Source organism: Nelumbo nucifera, chromosome 2 (genome assembly GCF_055504915.1).
Source record: "Nelumbo nucifera cultivar China Antique chromosome 2, China Antique-T2T, whole genome shotgun sequence".
Classification (NCBI taxonomy): domain Eukaryota; kingdom Viridiplantae; phylum Streptophyta; class Magnoliopsida; order Proteales; family Nelumbonaceae; genus Nelumbo; species Nelumbo nucifera.
In genome coordinates, this window is record NC_142650.1 from 28,285,613 (window position 1) to 28,307,695 (window position 22,083).

The window sequence follows — 22,083 nt, forward strand, 5'->3', positions numbered from 1 at the left end:
AAAAGAAAAGAAACTAGATCTGAATCTTATAAAAAATCCTCATCATAGCCTGGCAAAATTAAATGCAAAATAACTACAAAGCTTCCTCATCTGTTGTCTTTTACACAATTCAAATGTCACTGAACATTTATTATTAATTCATATCACATTCTCGAAATGACATATCTTCCCTTGAGATTATGAACACTATCTCAACTAGTCCGCAATTTACATAAATGGTACAACTTTGTACCCTTAACTCATTATCAACTCAAGTTTTCTTATCAATATTAACTTTAAAGTTAAAAGAAAATTAATGTTACAGCTGCCAACCGGCACTTTTTTTTCCTTTTTTGGTAGAACAGAAACCAACAAGCACTCTTTGAAACTAATGAAAGCCTACTTGGGGTTTCAAAATTGGGATAGGCTGTAAGAGAAGCAATTCAATTCAAGATCTCTTAACTGTGGCAATAGCGAAACAAGGATGATGGCTGAACTCAAAAGAAATTTTGAGTGATGGATCCTCGGCCCCAGCTTGGCAAATGACATTGAGGGCAATCCAGTTGTGCTCTGCAACCTGCTCTATCTGACGGAGTTCCACCAGCCTGTCTGAATCACTAGAGAAACTACTTCGAAGCTCTTTTGCAATCCTCTGAGCATCTTTAAAGTAATTGTATCTAACTAGGGTCTGACCATTCCAGGGGGAAGCAGTGGATGATCAATTAATTAAAGTACAGGCAACAAATTAAACAACAATAGAAATAGTTATATCAATACTTACAGAGAATTGTGCATGGCTTGTAGATTCTTTGAACAACATGTACGAGATATGACCAGGGACATGAGCTCTTTGTAGGAGCTCAAAGTGCTGAATGAACCTCTGCAAGGAAAATAAAATGTATATAGCAAGCATATTAATAAAATAAATTCACAATTCAGAAAATTCCATCAGACTATAAAATCTGGATACAAGCATAGTCAGACAGCCACCCCACAGATTCACAAACATTATACAAGATATCAAGTATAAAACATATGCTAATTAAAAAAAGAAACGAATCTGGAGGCTACCACCAGTTTTCAGTTCAACCAATTAGCTCAACAGGTCAACCCATGATTGTCATATCAACAAAAAAAGATCCAAAAAACAAATATAAATGCTGGTAATCTGATGAAAAGATTGAATGGGTCAGCATTCCAACTGCCCAGGTTGGTGGATCATTGACCAAGTCAATGCCCCAATGGCTTTTTGCAATCTAGAGGATCATAGGTTAACTGGATCTGGAGTCATAACCAGGTCAATGGTCCAACTGTCCAGGTCGACAACAAGTTGAAAACGTTGGCATATCATAGAAGAACAATCTTGAGCCTGGGGCTAGTTGGGTATGGAGCCCTTCTAACCTGCCATATGTTTAATGTTCTGAAGATCACACAGTCCACATTGGAGTCAGTCTCCCATGCACAGATGATGATCACCATCATCATCAATATAAGCCTTATCCCCACTCTACATGTAGGGGTGCAATTTGGGTGGGCCCAACCCGAGCCCAGACGGACCCAAACCACAATTCAACACAGGTTGGGCTTAGATTTTTTGTCCTCACACTGGACCTAGGTCCAAAAGTTCGGTCCTTTTTATTTTTCAGGTAGGTAGCTTGAACCTGGCCCAAGTCCAGTCTGACTATGTGCATACATTTATGCATATATAGACACATTTGCATACATACATGCATACTTCTTTTTTTTTTGTAAACTAGGGCTGTTCATAACAAGACCCAAACCGACCAACCTGGTCTGATCCAACCCGAGTTGGCCGGTTTTTCTTCAGCACCGGTCAGTTTCGGGTTACAAAAAAACATAAACCGAACGGACCCGAACCGACTTAGATATATATTATATATAATATATTTCAGATATATTATATATATATGATATATTTCAGTTTTAATATATATCTGATAAATATATTTGTGGAAATATATATATATATATATATATCAGCTTTTTATTTCGGAAATATACATATTATATATAAAATTCCATCTTTAATCCATCAAATCATTTTTAATTTCCAGGCATCCAGCCTTCACTTCTTAGACTTGAATCCTTTACCGTTCACACCGAGAGAATCATTCACAAAACCGACCCAAACCGACTCAAACCGACCAGGTCAATTTTACTTAGTACTGGGTCGGTTTCGGTTTCATTTCTAGGTAAACCGACCAGGTTGGATTGGTTGCAAAAATGCCAGTAAACCGACCCAACCCGACCTGTGAACAGACCTATTGTAAACCATACATATATGCATACATATACTCATGCATTTATATCAAATTTTAGTGTGGACTGATTGCCCAACCCAAGTGCATCAAATTCCAGTGTGGGCTGAGCCCAAGGTTGGATAGTTCGAGCTTGACCTCAGGCTCAGGCTGGGCTCACGCCCTACTCCCAATTCTTAGGGTTAGACCTGGGTTGAGCTTAAACCTGGCCCAGCCCGCCCAACTTGCACCCCTAGCTACACGAATCCTGTTTCACCACTCCATTCTGTTTGGTGCCATATCCATTGTTAAATTATGAGCATCATTTCCTACTACTTCAACCCATTTCCTTTTTTATCTGCACCTAGCCCTTCTAGCCCCTTGAATTTGTAACGGATCACTTCTTATGGGTGCTGTAGGTGGTCATCTATGTACATGACAAACTATCTTAGTTTACTGTTGAATCAGTCAGAAAACCATTGACCCAGACAGTTTAACTGTCAAACCGTTTGGCCTGGTTAACAGTTCGCGGGTTGCCTTTAAAGAAAAAATAAAAGAAATCAAATGTCCTATAATCCTATTGGACCTATTCAATTATTTCCATTTCCCAAAACCAGGTTTACTTTTTCCTTCTCATTTTTCCTTTCCCAACACCCATTCACTTCTTCTCTTCACTTCCTCTTTAAAGCCAAAAAGTGAATGATGATAACCTCTTCCAACAGAAAATAGAACCTGTGAGCAGTGATGTCTCCTTCCAACAATGAACAAGACAGGCAAGGTGGCTACCTCTTGAGACCTGCTACCAAGACAAAAGCAATGAAATGTGGAGTGTGGACAATGACCTGCAGCGGTGAACAGAACCGGTGACCACCCTCTTGGGCGGCAAACACAATTGGTGCAGTCACTAAAACAGCAAAAGGAAGAGGGTTTTCTTCAGTCTATTACGGCACTACCCTTTTTTTCTCAAAAAATCTGTAGTTTATACATTGATTTTACATCTTCAATCAGTCCTTACCATTTTCTTCAACAAGCAACAATGTTTGCATTGTGTATTTATTTTACATCTTCCATCAGTCTATTATATCTTCAATCTATAATTTTTAGACTGATGTAAGATGTAAAATTATAAAATTCTAAATATTTTATTTATGACAGCATGAGTCAACTTGTTCAAGCCAGATGGTTGAACCACTGACTCAGAAACTGGAGGCAAAAGTGGTTCCATTTCTGGGTCAGTTTTTGAAACATTGAGTTGAAGTATCAACCATTAAAAGTGATACAGAGCCCCTATTTTAATAATGGGAGAAGGATATACAAATGAAATGTATAAATTAATGAATGGGAAAATGAAGAAAGAAAACAATACAATGATATATTCTTTGTTATGTTGAATATAATAGAGTTACTATTTTGTCCATTTGCTTGTGCCTAGCCAGGGACCTTTTCCTTGGGGCCTGTTGTATTCTGTTTGATCTTTAATAAAATTTATCTTACCTTTTTCCAATGAAAAAAGGAAAATGAAGGGTGTGGAGGAATGATTACAAAGTAAAACAATACAAAAAAGCAAAGAAGCAGAGCCCCTGTTCTACTGAAGAGAGATGATGCTCTGTTTTGCTTATAAAATTGATTAAAAAGGGAAATAGAAGGAGAGGTTTCTTATGGAAATAACATGTTGAAGGCTATTAGTTGAATCTCTAATTCTCTATCTAGTGAACAGATTACTATACCTATTTTATGGTTCTTTAATTGAAGACTGGTCTTCTAAAATGCCCTATTTGTTCTTTATCCTTGTTTATACAGTATGATACAGTGTAACATAAACTGCACATAAAATTGGTGTACTTCTATGTAAAAACACCAATGCAAGGCACAAGGCAAACTCAAAAAGATGCCTGATCCTAGGTGATGTTTTGACAACTATTTTCTTGGCGTAGCATTTTCTTTCAACACTAGAAACTAGCCAAGTGACAAAAACTTCGATTCTATATGTTTAAGAATTTACTCAGCTCATTTCGGCATTGATTAAGTAACTTTTCTAACAGCAGTTCAACATTTAATCCATAAAATAAATATTCAAGGATGAAAAATGAGATATACACAGTAATGCATACCTCTTCCTCAGTATTAAATGCACTTGGTCTCTGGAAAATCTTATGTTCATTCCTCAAAGCAGCAAGCATCTGGGAGAATTGATATGATTAATGATACAAATCAATATAAGGGAAGCAGAATGCCTACATGAAGGGATAAGCTGTTGGCTATGCATCATAAACATGGAACATGTGGGAAAGAACATAGATAGTTTCAAGGAAATCTCTGAAGGACCTTTAAGGGCCATAGCCCACTCATGATAAGAACCAAGCATCTACAGAAGCTACGATGATGGATCTTCTCTAACCTTTATCCTGATTTACATGAATCTGAGAAGGCATAAACCTATGAGCATAGTGGACTTAAGCTCCATACTAATGGATCAAGTGGTCCTTTGGAAAGAGTAGGTCCAAGATGCAGACATGAAGTCTACCTTAGGTCTCAGGTCTGCACCAGCAGAGTTCATCTGAGCATCCAAATATGATCAAAGATGAGTAATAAAAATTATGCTTAAATTAAAATAAGTATATTTACCATTGTGAGGCCTTCGGAGAGACATATATAGCACTGAAGCAACAAAACCATGGGTGGGATCTGAGAATCCTTAGCCAAATCCTTTGGAAGATCCCTTTTCTTCTTCCCCTTACGTTTAGCTGATCAATGACAAAGGTCAATCATCTTGTATGTCCCATGTAAACCAAGTAAAGATGTTTTCTATCAAGAGGAGATTCCCCATGTAGACTCAAGTAAACACTATGAAGCATGAAATGTGCAGACATTAGGCATTTGATTGCATGTGAATGGGGATGTGAAATCTAAGATCATAAGAGCATATAGACTAGAAACCAGGTATTACCAATGAACTAGACCACTATATGATGGATCTACTTGTAGGATCAGTCCCTTTTGCCCAAACACTTAATAAGATCATTATAACCAACCCATTAAATTGCTTCTCTTTGGAAAAATTTTCTATTTTACTCTGGAACAAGCAAAAGAGAAGAATCAGATGGTTACAATCATCTCATTAGGTTACTTTTATATTTCAGTTGCTTCTTTTCCCTTTTCTGGTACAGGAGACCATGGTTCAAAGTATCGAAACTCTCAATACGATTTTGTGTATCTAGAGTTTCAAATGACCAAAACTCCTTTTGTTTTTACTGTGTAATTCTGACAAGTTCTCAGGTGATAAAGTCACAATATAAATTAAAATTTAAACCATATCAACCATGGCAGTTGTTAATATGTGGCATACCGGTTCCCTTGAAAATCAATACGATATGGGGCATATTATATTATACTTTGAACCTTGCAGGAGACCTCTGAGGTGGCAGATGTCAAGCAGTGGATCTAACTCTAATGCATGTATGTCAGTTGTGTAGATGTCACAACTCACAAGTAGATATTAGCTATACTAACATAGAGAGATATGTCAGACTAGAAACAAATGAAATGGCATACTCACCAATGTCACTGCTTGTCCCCATCCTGAGTTGTGTTGCTTCTGCAAGTTTGATCAAGACAACGTACATATACCAATACACCATGCAGTACTCCGTGGGAGAATAAAGATCCAGTTCAAATCCCAACATGAGGAAACGAGAAGCAATCCAGTAAATTTGTTCCTCTGTCCAGATAAGGAGATGTTTCGATAGTTTCATGGATACATTCTGCAGAATCAGTCAACAGTAGTAAAGCATACGGCTAAACAACTAAATGATGTCTCTTACACAGGAAAGCATAATACAATCATGCAAAAGAGAATCTAAGATACCTTATGGATACATCATAAGGATGAATTACAATGACATATGATGGCCCATGGTTTATAATGACCATTTTTATGGGCATTGCATTTAGATTTTTCTCAACCACCCAAAAGAATCACAAAGCCATGATGGTTTGTGTAGTAACTAGGTTAGACAAACTAATGCTAATTCCACCCATCAACCCTGCTAGTTTGGGACGTTGACTATTAGAACCCTTAACATATCATCCTTGTAGTCCTTGACAGGTATCTTAAATTTTGTATCCATCATGAAATACTGATCTTAGAGCAACATACCACATCAGTTAAAATGTTTGGTGTTTCTGCGAAGTCTCTCTTGGAAGCCAACTCCAACTGAAAAAAAAGAAACAAACAAACAAAAAAGTTATAATCCAGATCCAGGAGGAAAGTCCTCATGTAATATGCCCATTATTTTTATTATTTACGAAAATTAGATAGAATCTAAAGAGTTCCCCAACTAAGGGGCCATTTGATGACAGCTTAAGTTGTTGAACTTAAGAACCTATTGCTCTGTCTTTTAGTGGATAAAATAATTAAATAACAAAATATTCAAGGGTATAGTAATCTATCCAATTTCAGCTTCAGCCATCAAGGAGCCAGCAACCTCCTTAAAAACTTACTAAAAGACAAAACAATTTTTTTCAGTTTAGCCACTTTAGCTGTGGTCAAATAGCCCCCCAAGTAGCACAATATTGGAAACGGAAAAGAAAACTAACAAAATTAGCAGAAAATAGATTTCACTAGAAGTGGTCTTGATAAAATAAAGAATGTCAACAATATTTAATTAAGTACAAACAGAAATTCAAGAATGGATGCATTTGAATTTCTAGCAAAGAAAAAGCAAAAAACAAATCCCATAAATGGGTGATTGTGTGGACCTTTTTCCTCTTTATTTGTCAGCCTTATTTCTGTAATGGGCCTGAATTAGTTTTTATTTTGTGTCTGGTTGTGCCTTCACCAATAAGGGGCACATTAGTCATTTTATGTACCATTAAACACTTAATATAAATTTTACTTTTGAGCCAGCTGAGAAAACACTTTCCGTCCATCCACCCTCTTCTCTCTTCTCTATTCTCTCTTCTTCTTGCCCTAAACTCCATTTCAGGTTTGCAAACATGGTATCAGAGCAGTAACAACCCAACTTCTGTGAGTTCCAACTTCAGTAATCCTCTCCTCTTTCCTCTATTCTCTTTTTTATTTCTGATCATTGACTAAGAAGCCCTAGTTCTGATCATTTTTTTATGAGTAATAGTAAAATTTTATTAATTCAAAAATTGATTTAGAGTTGTGATTTCATACAACATCCAAGGGAGAGGCGCGAGTTACAGCCCCTCCTAGAATCTTACAATTAAACTAGGAAAAAATACAGGAATCACAGCTGAGCCCAAAACAATTCTTCCCTATTTACCCCTTGCTTGGCTAACACATTGGACAAAGTATTTGCTTATCTCCCCACCCACTGTAAAGAGACCAACATATTCCTTGTCGGACAAATCTACTAAAAGGTTGGAGAGTTGGAAGGCAACAAGTGATTGTCACTCACCTACAATTTGTGGATGATATCATTCTCTTTTGTGAAGGGGAACCTGAGGAGATGGATAATTTGAGATTGGTGGTAACGCATTTTGAGAGAGTCTCCAATCTAAAAGTCAATTGAAATAAGAGTTGTGAGCGGGGGTGAATTTATGGGAAGATGAGATTCAATTGGTGGCTAGGGCTTTAGGTTGCGAGGTAAGTTGTTGGCCTCTGGTATATTTAGGTCTCCCTGAGGGGAAACCCTAAAACAGAAAGCTTTTGGTACCCAGTTTTGGAAAGATTCACTAAGAAGCTAGCAGGGTGGAAGAGAATTTATATCTCACTAGGGGGTAGAATCACTTTAATCAAGTCCACTGTAGCCAACCTTCCGATGTATTTTCTGTCTACCTTTAAGCTTTCTGTCAAGGTTGCCAATAAGTTAAAAGAACTCATGAGAGACTTTCTATGGGAACCGGGTGACTCAAAAAAGGACCATATAGTGAAGTGGGAAGTAGTTTCTAAGAAAAAGGAAGTCAGGGGTCTAGGCATTGGCAATATCAGATTAAGAAATGTAGTTTGTTAGGAAAGTGGTTGTGGAGATTTCCTTTGGAGCAGGGCAATTTGTGGCACTTGGTGGTGGAAAGTATTCACGGGATGGCAGCTAATGGATGGGATATTGGTGTTGACCCTAGGGCTTCTAATTTCTCCCCTTGGAAAGCAATTGTTGGAGTCTTTCCTTCCTTTCAGCCTTTCATTAGATTTGATGTGTGCTCAGGTAATAAAATTCTGTTTTGGGAGGACCTTTGGCTTGGGAACACCCCTAAATAAATAAATTCAAAACCATCTCCTCACTTCGTGTGTCTGAGGGGACTTGAGATTTGGGTTTGAGAAGAGGGTTGAGGGATTCAGAATTGGCTTTTGTAGATTAGTTGTTCACTGTGTTGAGTTCAGTTTTCCTAGATCTTTCATGCCTAAATAGTAGAATTTGGACTGTCTCTTTTCCTGCTAAAGAAGTTTGGTATTCTCCTGTGCCACCAAAGGTTAGGGCTTTTTGCTGGGAAGTGGCTCTTCAAAAGATCAATACTAAGGATGTGCTTCAAAGAAAAAGGCCAAATTGGTGCCTTTCCCCACATGTCTGTTACCTTTGCTTAAGAAATGGTGAGACGGCAACTCATCTTTTGATTTCTTGTCCTTTTGCTTATTATTTATGGCATTGGTTCTTTGTTTGGTTGCAGATGGAATCCCCCCTCGGGTGTGTTGAACCTTTTTTACTCTAGCCTCTTCTCCGAAAACCAAGGAAAAGAAGCAATGTAATGTGGACAATAACAAGAGCAGCCATCCTTTGGTCAATTTGGGAGGAGAGAAACAATAGGATCTTCCTAGGGCAAGAAAAATCCAAGGAAGCACTATTGAGGTTATCACCATCAAGGTTGTGCCTTGGATAAAAGTACATCATCTCTTCAAGGACTTCTCCTCAGCTGACTTAATTAGAAATTGGAGTGCTATAGCTGTATCCTCTCCTTCCTCCCCTGTGGTACAAAAAAGTTGGGTACCACCGCCTCAGTTCAGGGTGAAGTTAAACTTTGATGGAAGCTCCTTGGGTAATCCAAGTCAATCGGGAGTTGGGGTGTGTTCGGAAATAAGGAAGGAAAAGTCTTGGCCCTTTAGTTCATTTTGGAAGAGTGGAGGAGGTAAAAGCTAGATTATTGGTTCAGATTGAGGAGTTAGATGCAAAAGAATCCCAAGGGATGATGGATGAGCAAGACAGAGAAATGAGGAGGAAACTGAAAAAGGAGCTAGAGGAGACTTTGTGAGGGAGGAGATTTCTTGGAGACAAAAATCCAGACATAAGTGGATCAAGGAAGGGGATGGGAATACCAAATTTTTTCATGATTTGGCTAATGGGAGAAGAAGGAAAAATTTGATACTAAAGCTTGAGGTTGAGGGTGTGGAGATAACCTCTCGAGAGGAGATTGCCAGTAGGATTGTGGATCACTTCAAATCCATCTATCAAAGACCATTAGAGAATCGATTAATAGTAGGGGAGGAGAATTGGCCAACTTTGAACCAAACAGATAAGGGATGGCTGGAAAGAATGATTGAGGAAGAGGAAGTTAAACAAGCTGTTTTTTCTATGGATAGGGCTAAAGCACCGGGCCTTGACGGATTTACAATGGCATTTTATCAGGACTGTTGGGACATAGTCAAAGAAGACTTAATTGGAGTATTTAGAGAATTTGAGGATAAAAATTTTGTGAGTCCTGGAATCAATGCCACCTTCATAGCCTTAATTCCCAAAAAGAATGATGCCAGACACCCCAAAGATTTTTGGCCAATTAGCCTGGTGACAAGCATTTACAAGATTCTGGCAAAAGTGCTCTCTAGGAGGATCAAAGTTGTTCTCCCCTCTCTCGTTAGCCAAGCACAAGGAGCCTTTATTCAGGATAGACAAATTACAGATCAGATCCTTATTGCAAATGAGAGTGTGGAAGAGATAAGGAGATCGAGAAGGAAAGGATGTCTGCAAACTGGACTTGGAGAAAGCCTATGACTTAGTGGATTGGAATTTCCTACTGGAGATGTTAAGAAGACGTGGTTTTGGGGATAAATGGTGTAAGTGGATAAGAGGATGCTTACACTCTTGTCGTTATTCAGTGTTGGTGAATGGGATGGTTAAGGACTTTTTTCCAGCCAATAGAGGCTTAAGACAAGGGGATCCACTCTCCCCTTTCCTCTTTACACTTGTTGTTGATGTCTTTAGTAGGATGATTTCCAAAGCAGATGAGGAGGGCCAAATAAAGGGATGGAGAATAGGGAGCAGAGGCATTCCAGTAACTCACCTTCAGTTTGCTGATGATATTGTTATTTTCTGTGAAGGGAATGAGTTAAGCAAAGTGGAGAACCTTAAGATCTTAATAAGTACCTTTGAGAGGGTCTCCAACTTGAAGGTAAATCTTGATAAAAGTTGTATGGCTGGAGTAAACTTGGAGAATAGGGAGATTGAATCCATTGCAGAATGCTTAGGTTGCAATATTTCTTCTTGGCCTTTGACATACTTAGGACTACCCTTAGGAGCCAACCCTAAAGAAAGTAGTTTTTGGGCCCCTATTGTGGAGAAATTTGATAAATGCTTGGCGGCTTGGAAAAAGAATTACATTTCAATAGGGGGTAGGCTGACTTTAATTAAGGCTACACTTGCCAACCTTCCAACCTACTTCTTTTCTGTGTTCAGGATTCCTCTAAGGGAGGCTAAGAAACTGGAGAAGAGAATGAGGGACTTTCTATGGGAACCAGGAGAGGTGAAAAAGGATCACTTGATCAAATGGGAGATAGTTAACAAACCAAAGGAATAAGGGGGTTTAGGGATAGGGAACATAGTGTTGAAGAATGTAGCCCTTCTAGGGAAGTGGCTATGGAGATGGCCCCGAGAGAGAGAGAGATTATGGCATGAGGTGGTGGCAAGCATTCATGGTTGTGTAGGAAATGGTTGGGATTCTGGGATATCTCGTCGAACTACCCTTATTACACCTTTGAAGGCTATACATGGTATTCTCCCTCGCTTCCTCAGATTCATCAGGTATGATGCTTGTTCTGGTAATGCTATTCTTTTCTGGGAGGATATTAGGGTGGGTACTCAACCCCTCAAAGATGGTTTCCCTTCGCTCTATTCCTTTTCCCTTTACAAACATGAGCCAATTGCAACTTTTCTCCCGAGCCCGTTAAACCCCTTATTTCTAAACTAGGACTTTGGATTTCATAGAGGGTTAAGGGATGGTGAGTTGAATTGTGTTATTGAGCTAATTCATTTACTAGAATCCGTTTGCTTGGACCCCACTTTTTTTTATCAACGGATTTGGACTCCTCTTCCAAAAGGTACTTTTACTTGCTCTTCTTTTCTAAATTGCCTCAGTTCTAACCCCTCTTCCCAAGGATTCCCTGTCAAAGAAGTCTGGGCGCAACCTATTCCCCCAAAAATTATTGTATTCTGCTGGGAAGTATTCTATGGGAAGATCAATACTTTGGAAAACTTACAGAAAAAGAGACCCTCGCTTTGTCTTTCCCCAAATTGGTGTTCCTTGTGTAAGGCTGAGAATGAGGACTGTGTCCATTTGCTGATCTCCTGTTCCTTTGCTACAGCTATATGGAGGTGGAGCCTTTGTCTATTTGGAGGTAGGTGGTCTCTGCCTTCTGATTTAAGCTTGTTATTCAACCCATCTGTCTTTGTTTGGCACACTAGAAGAGGTAAGGTCATGTGGAGATGTGTCAGGGCAGCCACTCTGTGGACTCTTTGGGAGGAAAGGAATGCAAGAATTTTTTTTAGAGAAGGAAAGAGGGTTAGATGAAATGAAGGATTGTATCCTAACAAGAGCAATCCTTTGGCTGAAAACTATGGATATCTTTGATGACTTCTCCTTTGATGATTTGTGGAGAAATTGGCTAGTAATAGCCAACACTTCAACAAAGAATGATAGAATTCTGTCAGAATGGGTTCCGCCTTTGGAAGGTGTCATTAAGCAGAACTTTGATGGAAGCAGCCACGGCAATCCCGGGCCTTCAGGTATAGGGGGTATCCTGAGAAATAAGGACAGCAACATAATTTCCCTATTCTCAGGACCGGTGGGAGTGGGGGATTCCACAAGGGAAGAAATACTTGCTGCAGTACAAGGAATTCAGATCGCCAACCAGCTTGGGGTGGAGAATCTCCTAGTTGAAGGGGACTCTCAGGTGGTAACCAGGTGGCTCCTAAACTTGGACACCACCATTTGGGGCTACAAAGATCTCATAAAAAAAGTAAAGTGGTTAACTAGCAATATGAGAGTTTGAGGTAAAATGGGTTAGTAGGTCTGCTAATTCTTTGGCTGATGCTCTAGCCAAACAGGGGGTTTCTAGGGAAGATCTTTTTTGTGCTTCTATGTAAGTTGTTATTAATTCGGAAATCTGTACTTAACCAGCCCGGAGAGGTTGCAACTCGTACCTTTCCATGAGGACTTTGTACTATTTTTATTGCTGATTTATAAAATCATTTCAATTATCAAAAAAAAAAGTCTTGGCCCTTTACTTGCGCCCAATTGGGATGGGAGATTCATGCAGAAGTAATGGCATTACTTCAAGGATTGAGACTGGCGAATTAATGGGGAGTGCAGCAATTAGAAGTGGAAGGAGACTCCAAGCTGGTAATAGGGTGGATGCAATCTGGAAACTTGGGAGTTTGGTCTCTTAGACAGCCTCTAAGAGAGATTATTAGCTTGGCAAGGGAGATTGGGGTGCATTTTAAATGGGTAAGAAGGTCAGCAAATGGAACGGCTGACACTTTAGCTAAGCAAGGAGCTACTGGGGAGGCTTTGTTTTGGGCTTGTTTGTAACATTTTGTTTTGATATTCCATCCATTTTGTGGGTGGTAAGCCTGTAATCTTTTCAATTCATTAATGAAAGCTACTGTTTCCTATCCAAAAAAAAAAAAACTTTCTACAAGAAGAGAAAGAAGGAACCTCCAACTTGTAACAGCAACCAGCCAGACTCAAATAAATATGTCCCCGTGAGTCCAAGTAGCCCTATTTTTTATGCTCCTAAACTTATTCCTGACTTTGACCTTCTTATTGCTCTTCCTAAGCCTACTCACTCCTATACCACATGACATCCCATTGCCAAATATGTTTCTTACTCTTATTTGTCTCCCTGTTGTTACTCCTTTGTGCCTTCTCTTTCTTTTGTCCATGTTCCCACTAGGTACTCTGTGAAGTATCTAACCCAAAATGGAGAAAGGCAATGAATAAGGAAATGAAAGCCTTAGTGAAAGCCAAGACTAGTGAATCTATCAGAAGAAAAGGGCATTGTGGGATGTAAGTGGGTATTCACTGTAAATCATAAGGTGGATGGTTCAATTGAAAGGTATAAGGCTAGACTAGTGGCAAAGCAGTTTACACAGGAGGGGATTGATTACAAGGACAGTTTTGTACCCATTGCCGAGCTCAACACCATTCAAGTTCTATTATCCTTATATGCAAATTACTCTTGGGAACTACACCAATTAGATGTAAAGAATGCATTCTTGAATGGAGACTTACATGAGAAAGTGTTTGAGTCCTCCACCTAGCGGTGACTTTCAGGGAAAGGTGTGTAGATAGAGAAAAGCCTTGTATTGGATGAAGCAATCTCACTAGGCCTGGTTTGAGAGACTTTGTGGTGCTATGAAGAATGTAAGATACACTCAAGAGTGGGGCTGACCATACTTTGTTCATGAGGAGGCAGAGTAACATGCTTACAACACTCATTCTATGTGAATGATATGGTCATCATAGGGAATGATCCAGAAGACCAGAAGAGATAAAAAGATCGTGTGTGTTTGTGCGTGTTCTTGATCAACTAGAGGAGACTAATATGATGAGGAGTAGACCAACAATCATACCTATGGAGCAAAATCATGGGCTATAAGAGTCTATTGGTGAGGATTATTTAGACAAAGAAAGATATCAAAAGTTAGTAGGGAAATTGATTTATTTATCCCTTACCTGGCTTAACACAGGTTATGCAATAAATGTGGTGAGTCATCAGTTTATGCATGCTCCCAAAGTTCCCCATATGAAGGCAGTTGAGATCATCCTCAGATATTTGAAGACTTATCCAAGGAAAGGAATCCTATTCAAAAAGCACAGTAAACTAGAAATTGAAGCTTATATTGATGTTGACTGGGCAAGGTCTATTGGAGACAGAAATCTACCTCTGGATATTGTACATTTGTTGGGGGAACTTGGTTACTTGGAGGAGTAAAAGGCAAAATGTGGCTGCTAGATCAAGTGCAGAAGTTGAGTATAGGGCCATGGCTCATGGTGTTGTGGAACTATTGTGGCACAGGGCTCTTTTGGGTGAGTTGGGCATGAAGTTTGATTGTCCTCTCAAGTTGTACTGTGACAACAAAGCAACAATAAATAGTGCTAATAATCCGGTACAACATGACAAAACCAAGCAAGTTAGGCATTATAGACATCTATGCTCAACTTGAGGAGTGTTGTAATGGGTGATTATGTGTGAGCCTTTTTTCTCTTTATGTCTAATACTTATTGCTGTAATGGGCCTAAAGTTGTTTTGTCTGAAATTCTGAATTAGTTTTTATTCTATGTCTGATTGTGCCTTCACTAATCAGGGGTGCATTAATCATTTTATGTACCATTAAACACTTGATATAAATTTTACTTTCGGGCTGGCTGAGAACACGCCACCCATCCACTCTCTTCCCTCTCCTCTATTCTTTCTTCTTCTTATCTTAAACTCCATTTCAGGTTTGCAAACAGGTACCACTGTCAATTTATTGGTTTCTAAGCAAATTTTACAAGATTAGACTCAGACGCAAATGATATTCTTGGTACAATGTTTCTCATTACATATCAAGTGCCCAATAGCTTATAACATAGTTACCTAGCTGACTGGATTCCTGGGTTTATTTGGTCAACAGTCGGCATTAAACAATCTTGTAAAACCAAGCAGTAGCAGGAATATCTGGTTTTTTTTATTTTCTTTAAGTTGATAGATCAGAGAGAAAATTGTTTTAGGTTGCTGGAATATAACATGCATCAGAGGGGTTATACACATCTGCAAAAATTATTTCTCCTGTATTCTGCTTTACCTAATAAACTTAGAGAGGCAAAACCTTTGAAAAGGAAGCAATAATGGAGAAAAGTTAGTCATTGGTTTGTAGGGCTGCCGCCAATGGATCAGGCAGACCAAACAGACCTGGACTGAATGGAACCAATTATATAGGATCTGGTTCTGCATTACGTGTCCCGATTATAATTGGGTGAGGATCAGTTCTGGTTGAGAACAGATTAAGACCTGAACCAATAATTCTGCATATGTATATTGACATATTACAAAGATACCCCCAGTCTAATACCTGTTTTTCTCTTCCACTATAAAAAGAGTCTACTTTTTCTCATGATATTTGTAATATTGTTTTTTTTTTTGAAAAAATGAAGAATTTATTAGAATAAGAAATCAAGAGCAACTATTACAGAAGACACTTGGAGAGGCACGAGTTGCGACCTCTCCAACCCATCAAACACTAAAAAGGATTACAACTGAGCCCAATAAAAATGTTACCTCGTTGCCCCTTGCTTGGCTAAGCAGTCAGCCATAGCATTGGCAGATCTCCCTACCCATTGTATTCTAACATACAAGTTTCTCATCAAGCATTTGAATCTCTTTAAGTTCATTTCTGAAGCATCAAACTGCAGTCTCTGGATTCTGTAACCACCCCACAACCACCTTAGAATCACCATATATTAGTAGCTGCTCCACTCCTATCTGTACAGCAAGCTGTACCCCTTGTAGTGCAGCTAATAGTTCTGCCCTCGTGGAGTCCCCCTCACCTAATAGGCCTGAAAATAGAAGAGCCACAGAACCACTTTCATCCCTTATAACCCCTCCCAAGTCCCATCCCAGAAAGACCTGGGTTGCCCAGGTTACTCCCATCAAATGTATGTAGGTAGTAGGTTTATTGACATAGCTGTCACTTATAATTGTCTTATCAGGTCCCCGATCCCAACTTCAGACCCTATAGAGTCTGGTTCGAACCTCTCTCTTTTTTGACAGAAGATAACATATTTCATTAATAAGAAATGGAGTCCGGTTTAGATCTCTCTCATGATCTCTCCTTTCTCCCACTCTCTCCCTTAAGGCACAATCTCTTCTTGCACTAGTTCTTTTTCTTTTACTCTCTTATATTTCCTCTGCTGTAATATCCATTTGTATCTTCTATATGGCACTCTCTTCTTTGCCAATCACATGAACCTAGTAAGACCTTTCCCTTTTCTGTCCTACATCAGCACTCCAATTGCATCTAATAAAAACCTAAATAAATGCTGACTCAATACAGGCTGAATCTCTGGCTCTATTTCAAGGTTTAAAGCTGGCTGCACAGATTGGAACAACAGATTTAGAAATAGAAGAAGACCCACTACTGGCCATTTCTTGGGCTAAACACACCACTTCAGCACCCTGGAAGCTCAAACTTATCTACAGAGAAATTGACATACTTAAGGAGGTTCAACTCTCAGTTTGGTTGGGTCAAAAGGACTGCAAATGGGCTGGCGGATACCCTAGTAAAACAGGGAGCAAATAGATCTACCTTGTACTGGGCAGAACTGTAACTGTTTGTATGTGTTTGTAGATTGGATCAACGCAGTGCTGCAACCTAACTATTGTAATTCAATATTTCTCTGTTATTAATAAAAGTTTTATTTGCTGATCAAAATATATATATATATATACACCAAAAAATGAATTAAAAGTTGTAAGAAACTCAGAGTATTTGGATTGCAGCACAAACCTGCACATAGATAACACTCCAATCTTGTAAAATTTTGCCAAGCTTACGCCTTTGCCATGCAGCATTTGTACAAAGAATTTTAAGCAAGTTGATTGCTAGCTGCATACACAATGTACTGCAAAATTTAGATGAACTAAAATGAAAGAGGAGCTTCATGTTAGGCTTAGATGATGAGAAAAAGCTGATCCTGTCTCTACGGTACTGTACATGTTTTACATTCACAGAATTTCGGAATCAAAATTGATGGTTCCCATCAAAGAAACATGCACACCAAATTTTGGAATTATTGGGTAATTTAAAAATCTGATAGTGTAAACCGGGAGTTTTTCTCTAAAAAGAAAACAGTGTTGTATACAAGATACATACTGGACAAAAGCAAGAGAATTCAACAAATAAGAAGTTCAAACCATCTCAGGTTTGAACTGTTCTTTGGCACATCAGAGAACCCTAGCAAATTGTCATATTAAAAGGACCATAAAAATAGAATAATATCTACCTGTCCTAGTTGTAAAACAATTTCACTCTTCTGAATTCCACTGTTCTTTGGTACATCAGATACAGCTGCAGCTCTACAGATCACATCAAATACAGGATCCCGTCCATAAAGCTTTCCATCTTGGACTAGAAGACGCTGTTTAGTAGTTATCATAGTGTATGTAAGAAGAATATTAAAGTAGTGAAGAGAAGTGACAAATGCTTATATATGATGTTAATTCAACTACGAATAGAAACAGTTGAACAAGATAAACAACAGTTTATAATTAATTAAAGTAACTAATTTCCTGCTGTTTAAGAGCTTGACAGAAATATACAAAAACAACATTTTTTCTGATCAATCCCAATTTTCTAATTATACCTACAAGATTTCCACTTGGAAGAACTATGTACCATTGGGAGGAAGAACAACCCTAATAAACTCTACATTGGCCAACTTTCCAATTTACTACCCCAAAGTCTTCAGGATTCCCAACTTGGTTGCAAAAAGATTAGAAAAATGATGAGAAATAAAAACACAGGACAAACAACTTAAAAGGACATTACACAGGACAAACAACTTTCCAATTTATTCTTAGTGTTTAGTACAAAGGACTAAAATGCCCGTAATTAAACATGGAATAAACAACTTAAAATGAAACAAAAAGGACATTACATTACACCATTAATAAAAGGAAAAAGAATAAAGAACCCTTCAGAAGTCGGCTACTAACAAATCCATATCTGTGATAGTGGTTCATTCATTAGATTAAAATTTTGGACATTTTTTACCACATTCCGGTGGACAACATCAGTTAGAGCAGATGGTGGCTTCTTCTTCCTCCTCATCTAGAGCCGAATCTTTAGTACCTTGAACTCCACCCATGACCAACCAAATTAAGTTAAATTTTGATGGGTGCAGCATGAGCAACCCTAGACTGTCAGACACATGGGATTCAAGAATGAGCATGGGAAGATAATTATCAAAGCATCTAGGCAATTTTGGGCAATAGTCGTCAAAGCATTTATATACCAATCAGCATACATACTAATCGAGAAAACATAGTAATTCCCTTTATTAAGAACATTATATTTCCTCTCAAAACATGGCAAATCATCATATCTAAAAGACATGAGTATTTTAAATATATTAATTTCAATATTTTCAAAAACAATACTAATATAATAAGTATTTAAATAGAGAAATTTCATATCAAAATTAGCAACTAAATAAGGCTATAATTTTATATGACAAAAATTTAAGATAAAGAGTGAGTATAAGTGAAAAAAGAACAAAGGTGAATCCATTGTTTTGTTTAATGTGCACGCGCACATGAGAGAGAGAGAGAGAGAGTAGAAAAGGGGAAAACTTTAAACAGTTTTTTTTTATAAAGGTAAGGATTACCAAAAGAAGAGATATATAATAGAATGTATTGACAAACATATTAGTAAGATGTAACCATAGTAATGATATTATAATAGGTGTCTGCCTTGTGATTCTTGTGACCAAGGTTGGGTGCCTTGTTGCTATAAGTCAAGGCCTTCAGGTGAGGTACCCAACCAAGAGTGCCTAGTCACCTAGGTGACACTGGGACAATACCAGCCATGTATTCCAATAAATAGGCATTGGAATCTCCATAAGGGATTAACTGTTAATGACATTATAAGGACTAAGATAAGTAGGTCATCAAGTTACAGCAAATTGCAGGTGGAAGGTGACTGATTCAAAGGTGGTAGTGAATTGGAGGAAAAGGCAAGGGCCAGGCCAATGGCAACATCAATACATCTTGAGGGAGATTAGACATTTGACAAGGGAAGTAGATAGTAGATACCACCTTCTCTTGGGTTCAAAGATCAGCAAATTGTTTAGCTGACAAACTAGCTAAACAAGTGGAGAATGGGATCATTTGTTTTGAGGTCACATGCATGTAGAAGGAATCTAAACAAGGGATTGGATTAGGCAGCTAAGGCCAGCCTATACCTTGCTTGGCATACTTGTACATATTCATTCTTTTGTTCTATTAATAAAATGTTTAAACTTATCAATCAAAAACAAACCAAAAAAAGGTTTCCCTGGAAAGTAACTATCAACCAATAAATAAATAAACTTGATGTGTGTTAAATCTCTATGCAGAAAAAATCTTGCATGTACAATATGGTGCACATGATAAAGAATCAGGGTTCCCTCCAATATCCATGCCTTCAAAGGCAATGCATAGTGAGGACCCTAGAGGATATACAAGGAGGAGGGCTTCCCACTTTGCCAGCCATTACATGGTTTTGAAAAAAATAAAGAAAGAAAAAAAAAATCTGTCAGAGCATTATGCAGTGGATATATTAAGGTGTTTGTCAAGCACCTTCTGTGCTTTCTTGTACACATTTTTTCATCAATAAAGTAGATATATGCAGTGGATATGCATCCTCATTCTCGTTACATCTATAAGAAAGTTTCATGGATATGATGTTACAGGCATGATAAAGTAAATATCCAAACTTTTCTTCAGAATGATTGTAAGCAGAACAAGAAGTTATCTTCCAGAAACAGTATATTCAAATGTGCAGATAAATTAGGTAGCAATAAAAAGCAGTTAGAGTGGGGAAAAACAGATTGCAACAAACAATGGTTACATTTTAAATGATAAAACAGAATTGCTAGAAGAAAAGGGCTAGAGGCTTGAACTGACCTGCAGATGAGCTCTTGCAACTAAATCAGGTTGGGATTTTTGAAATTGAACCACAAAACGCAGAATACCTTCTAACAATGGATCCATAGAGAAGGAACATATGGTGTCTAAATCATGCAGAAGCTTCTCAAAATACTTAATAGCCTGGATAGAAACAGGATAGGGGAAGTTTAGATTAATGAAATTGCAAGTGTGTCCATAAATTAGATATTCCACTTCAAGTTCTTACCTTTTTCCAGCTCAGAATTTTGATAGCACGTGGAGGAGTAGGAGCTGCTAATCTACTGTTTAGACTTGCGTCAAACCCAACAGGCTGACGACCAGAAGCTGTTGTGCTGTCTTCTATATCATTTTGACAAGATCCATATGCATTAAATCCAAGGAATTCCAATGAATTGTAAATGTAGGCCAGCTCCGACAAGCAGGAAGCTATATGTTTCCTCGCCAACTCAAAACCTCTTCCTTGAGGTTTTTTCATACACATGAGAACATGGTAAAAATGCTGAACAAATTGCAACCGTAGTTAAATTTATTAAGAAAACAAGAAAATAGTCCAAGCTAACAAATTAACTACTAAGGTAGCAGAGCACAACAATATGAGACAGATGTCCTGAAACAAACACATAAGAATGCCGAATCATCACAAAAAATAAACTCAAACCAGAAAAATCTAACTAAATAAAGCTGAAAGCAGAAGAAAAGTTTTGAAAACATATATAAGTAAGGAACAAAAGAGCCAGGAATAGAGAGGCACAAGTAGGGAGGGAAATCCAAGAAACCAAGGAATTATCTAGATGTTCGCCTAATCAATGCACTACTGAATAAAAAATGATGAAAGAATTTATAAACATTTGACAACAGGATCTAGCAATCCCTGTGGATGAAAACTGATGATTAAAATACTTTGATGCAGATATGTGTTCATATAAAGAGAACAGATGTTCTAGAATCTATCTCTGCAACATAACTGATGAGAGAAGAGCAAACACAGGGTAAGACCTTACGAAAGCGTAAACGGCACAGCAAAGCTTTGCAATATCCCTCTTCCAAGTCAAGATTAGTTTGTAATGGTTCTATATCTGCATTAGAATAGTTGATCTCACCATTAAAAGAATGAACAACCCAGAGTGTAACTAGTAAACAGACATTATGAGAGAAGTATGAAGGCCTATCAAATATTCAAGTTACAAGCTCAAACTCAATAAATTGTAACAGGTCAAAGAACTGATAAAAATATAAACCATAAAAAATAGTCACTAATTATTTCTACAATATATCCGAGCAAAGGAAGCAACGTCAATGGGGGGATGAATGGGATGAACGCATAGGTCCAAAGTTTGCCAAGGTCAATGGCTTCAACATGAGCATTTTCTCAGTTTCCATCTAATGTACAAAATTACAAATGTGGAGGATGCTTCTTATGCATTGCTTTCATAAGATGGCATGTGCAAGGTGGTGGTGCAACACCATCTCAAAAATCAGAATCAATGGATATTTGCATGAAGCGAGAGGGAGGAAAAACAAGCAACTATGGATGATTGCCATAAAACTTTATGAGTGTGCCAGCCACATGCGGCCATTGCATAAATACATTACAAGGTACCCCGGAGTCAGGGGGCCCCCATTCTAATTCTTCCATTGCCAATGAGTGCCAGTTCAGTCCACAACCTAGGAATCCATCTGAACAAACAGTTCATATTGGATGCCAATAATCTTGCTTCCCTAATCTTGCTGAGATACTAGCAGCCCTTGAAGGGGTACAAAGGGTCAAGGACATGAATATTAATAAATTGATCATAGAAGGAGATTCTGAAATTGTGGTGAACTGGCTAAAAGAGGACAACTCTAGGCTCTGGAATTAAAGCAATGAAAAGAGGAAATTTAAGTGGCTGACTAAGGACATTGAAATTCAATGTACATGGGTAAAGAGAAGTGCAAATTCATTGGCAGATGGTCTAGCTAGGCAAGGGG

At 38.2% G+C, this 22,083-nt stretch overlaps 1 protein-coding gene across 2 annotated transcripts in view; it reads right to left on the reverse strand.

Annotated features, from left to right (window-relative positions):
- Positions 1-93: 93 nt before the first annotated feature.
- MAK10 (MAK10 homolog) overlaps positions 94-22,083 on the reverse strand; it is a 61,394-nt gene continuing 39,404 nt past the window's right edge. The window contains exons 6-16 of one of the 2 annotated variants that reach the window (XM_010243284.3): positions 21,112-21,191; positions 20,342-20,614; positions 20,113-20,256; positions 17,451-17,585; positions 16,955-17,053; positions 6,394-6,450; positions 5,794-5,998; positions 4,863-4,981; positions 4,349-4,417; positions 761-859; positions 94-667 (exon numbers count right to left, since the gene is read on the reverse strand). In XM_010243284.3, coding sequence (XP_010241586.1) covers positions 428-667; positions 761-859; positions 4,349-4,417; positions 4,863-4,981; positions 5,794-5,998; positions 6,394-6,450; positions 16,955-17,053; positions 17,451-17,585; positions 20,113-20,256; positions 20,342-20,614; positions 21,112-21,191 — 1,520 coding nt within the window. In that variant the 3' untranslated portion in view covers positions 94-427. Of the gene's footprint in view, positions 668-760; positions 860-4,348; positions 4,418-4,635; positions 4,776-4,862; positions 4,982-5,793; positions 5,999-6,393; positions 6,451-16,954; positions 17,054-17,450; positions 17,586-20,112; positions 20,257-20,341; positions 20,615-21,111; positions 21,192-22,083 lie in introns of those variants that run through there. The other variant, XM_088898640.1, reaches the window with a different exon arrangement.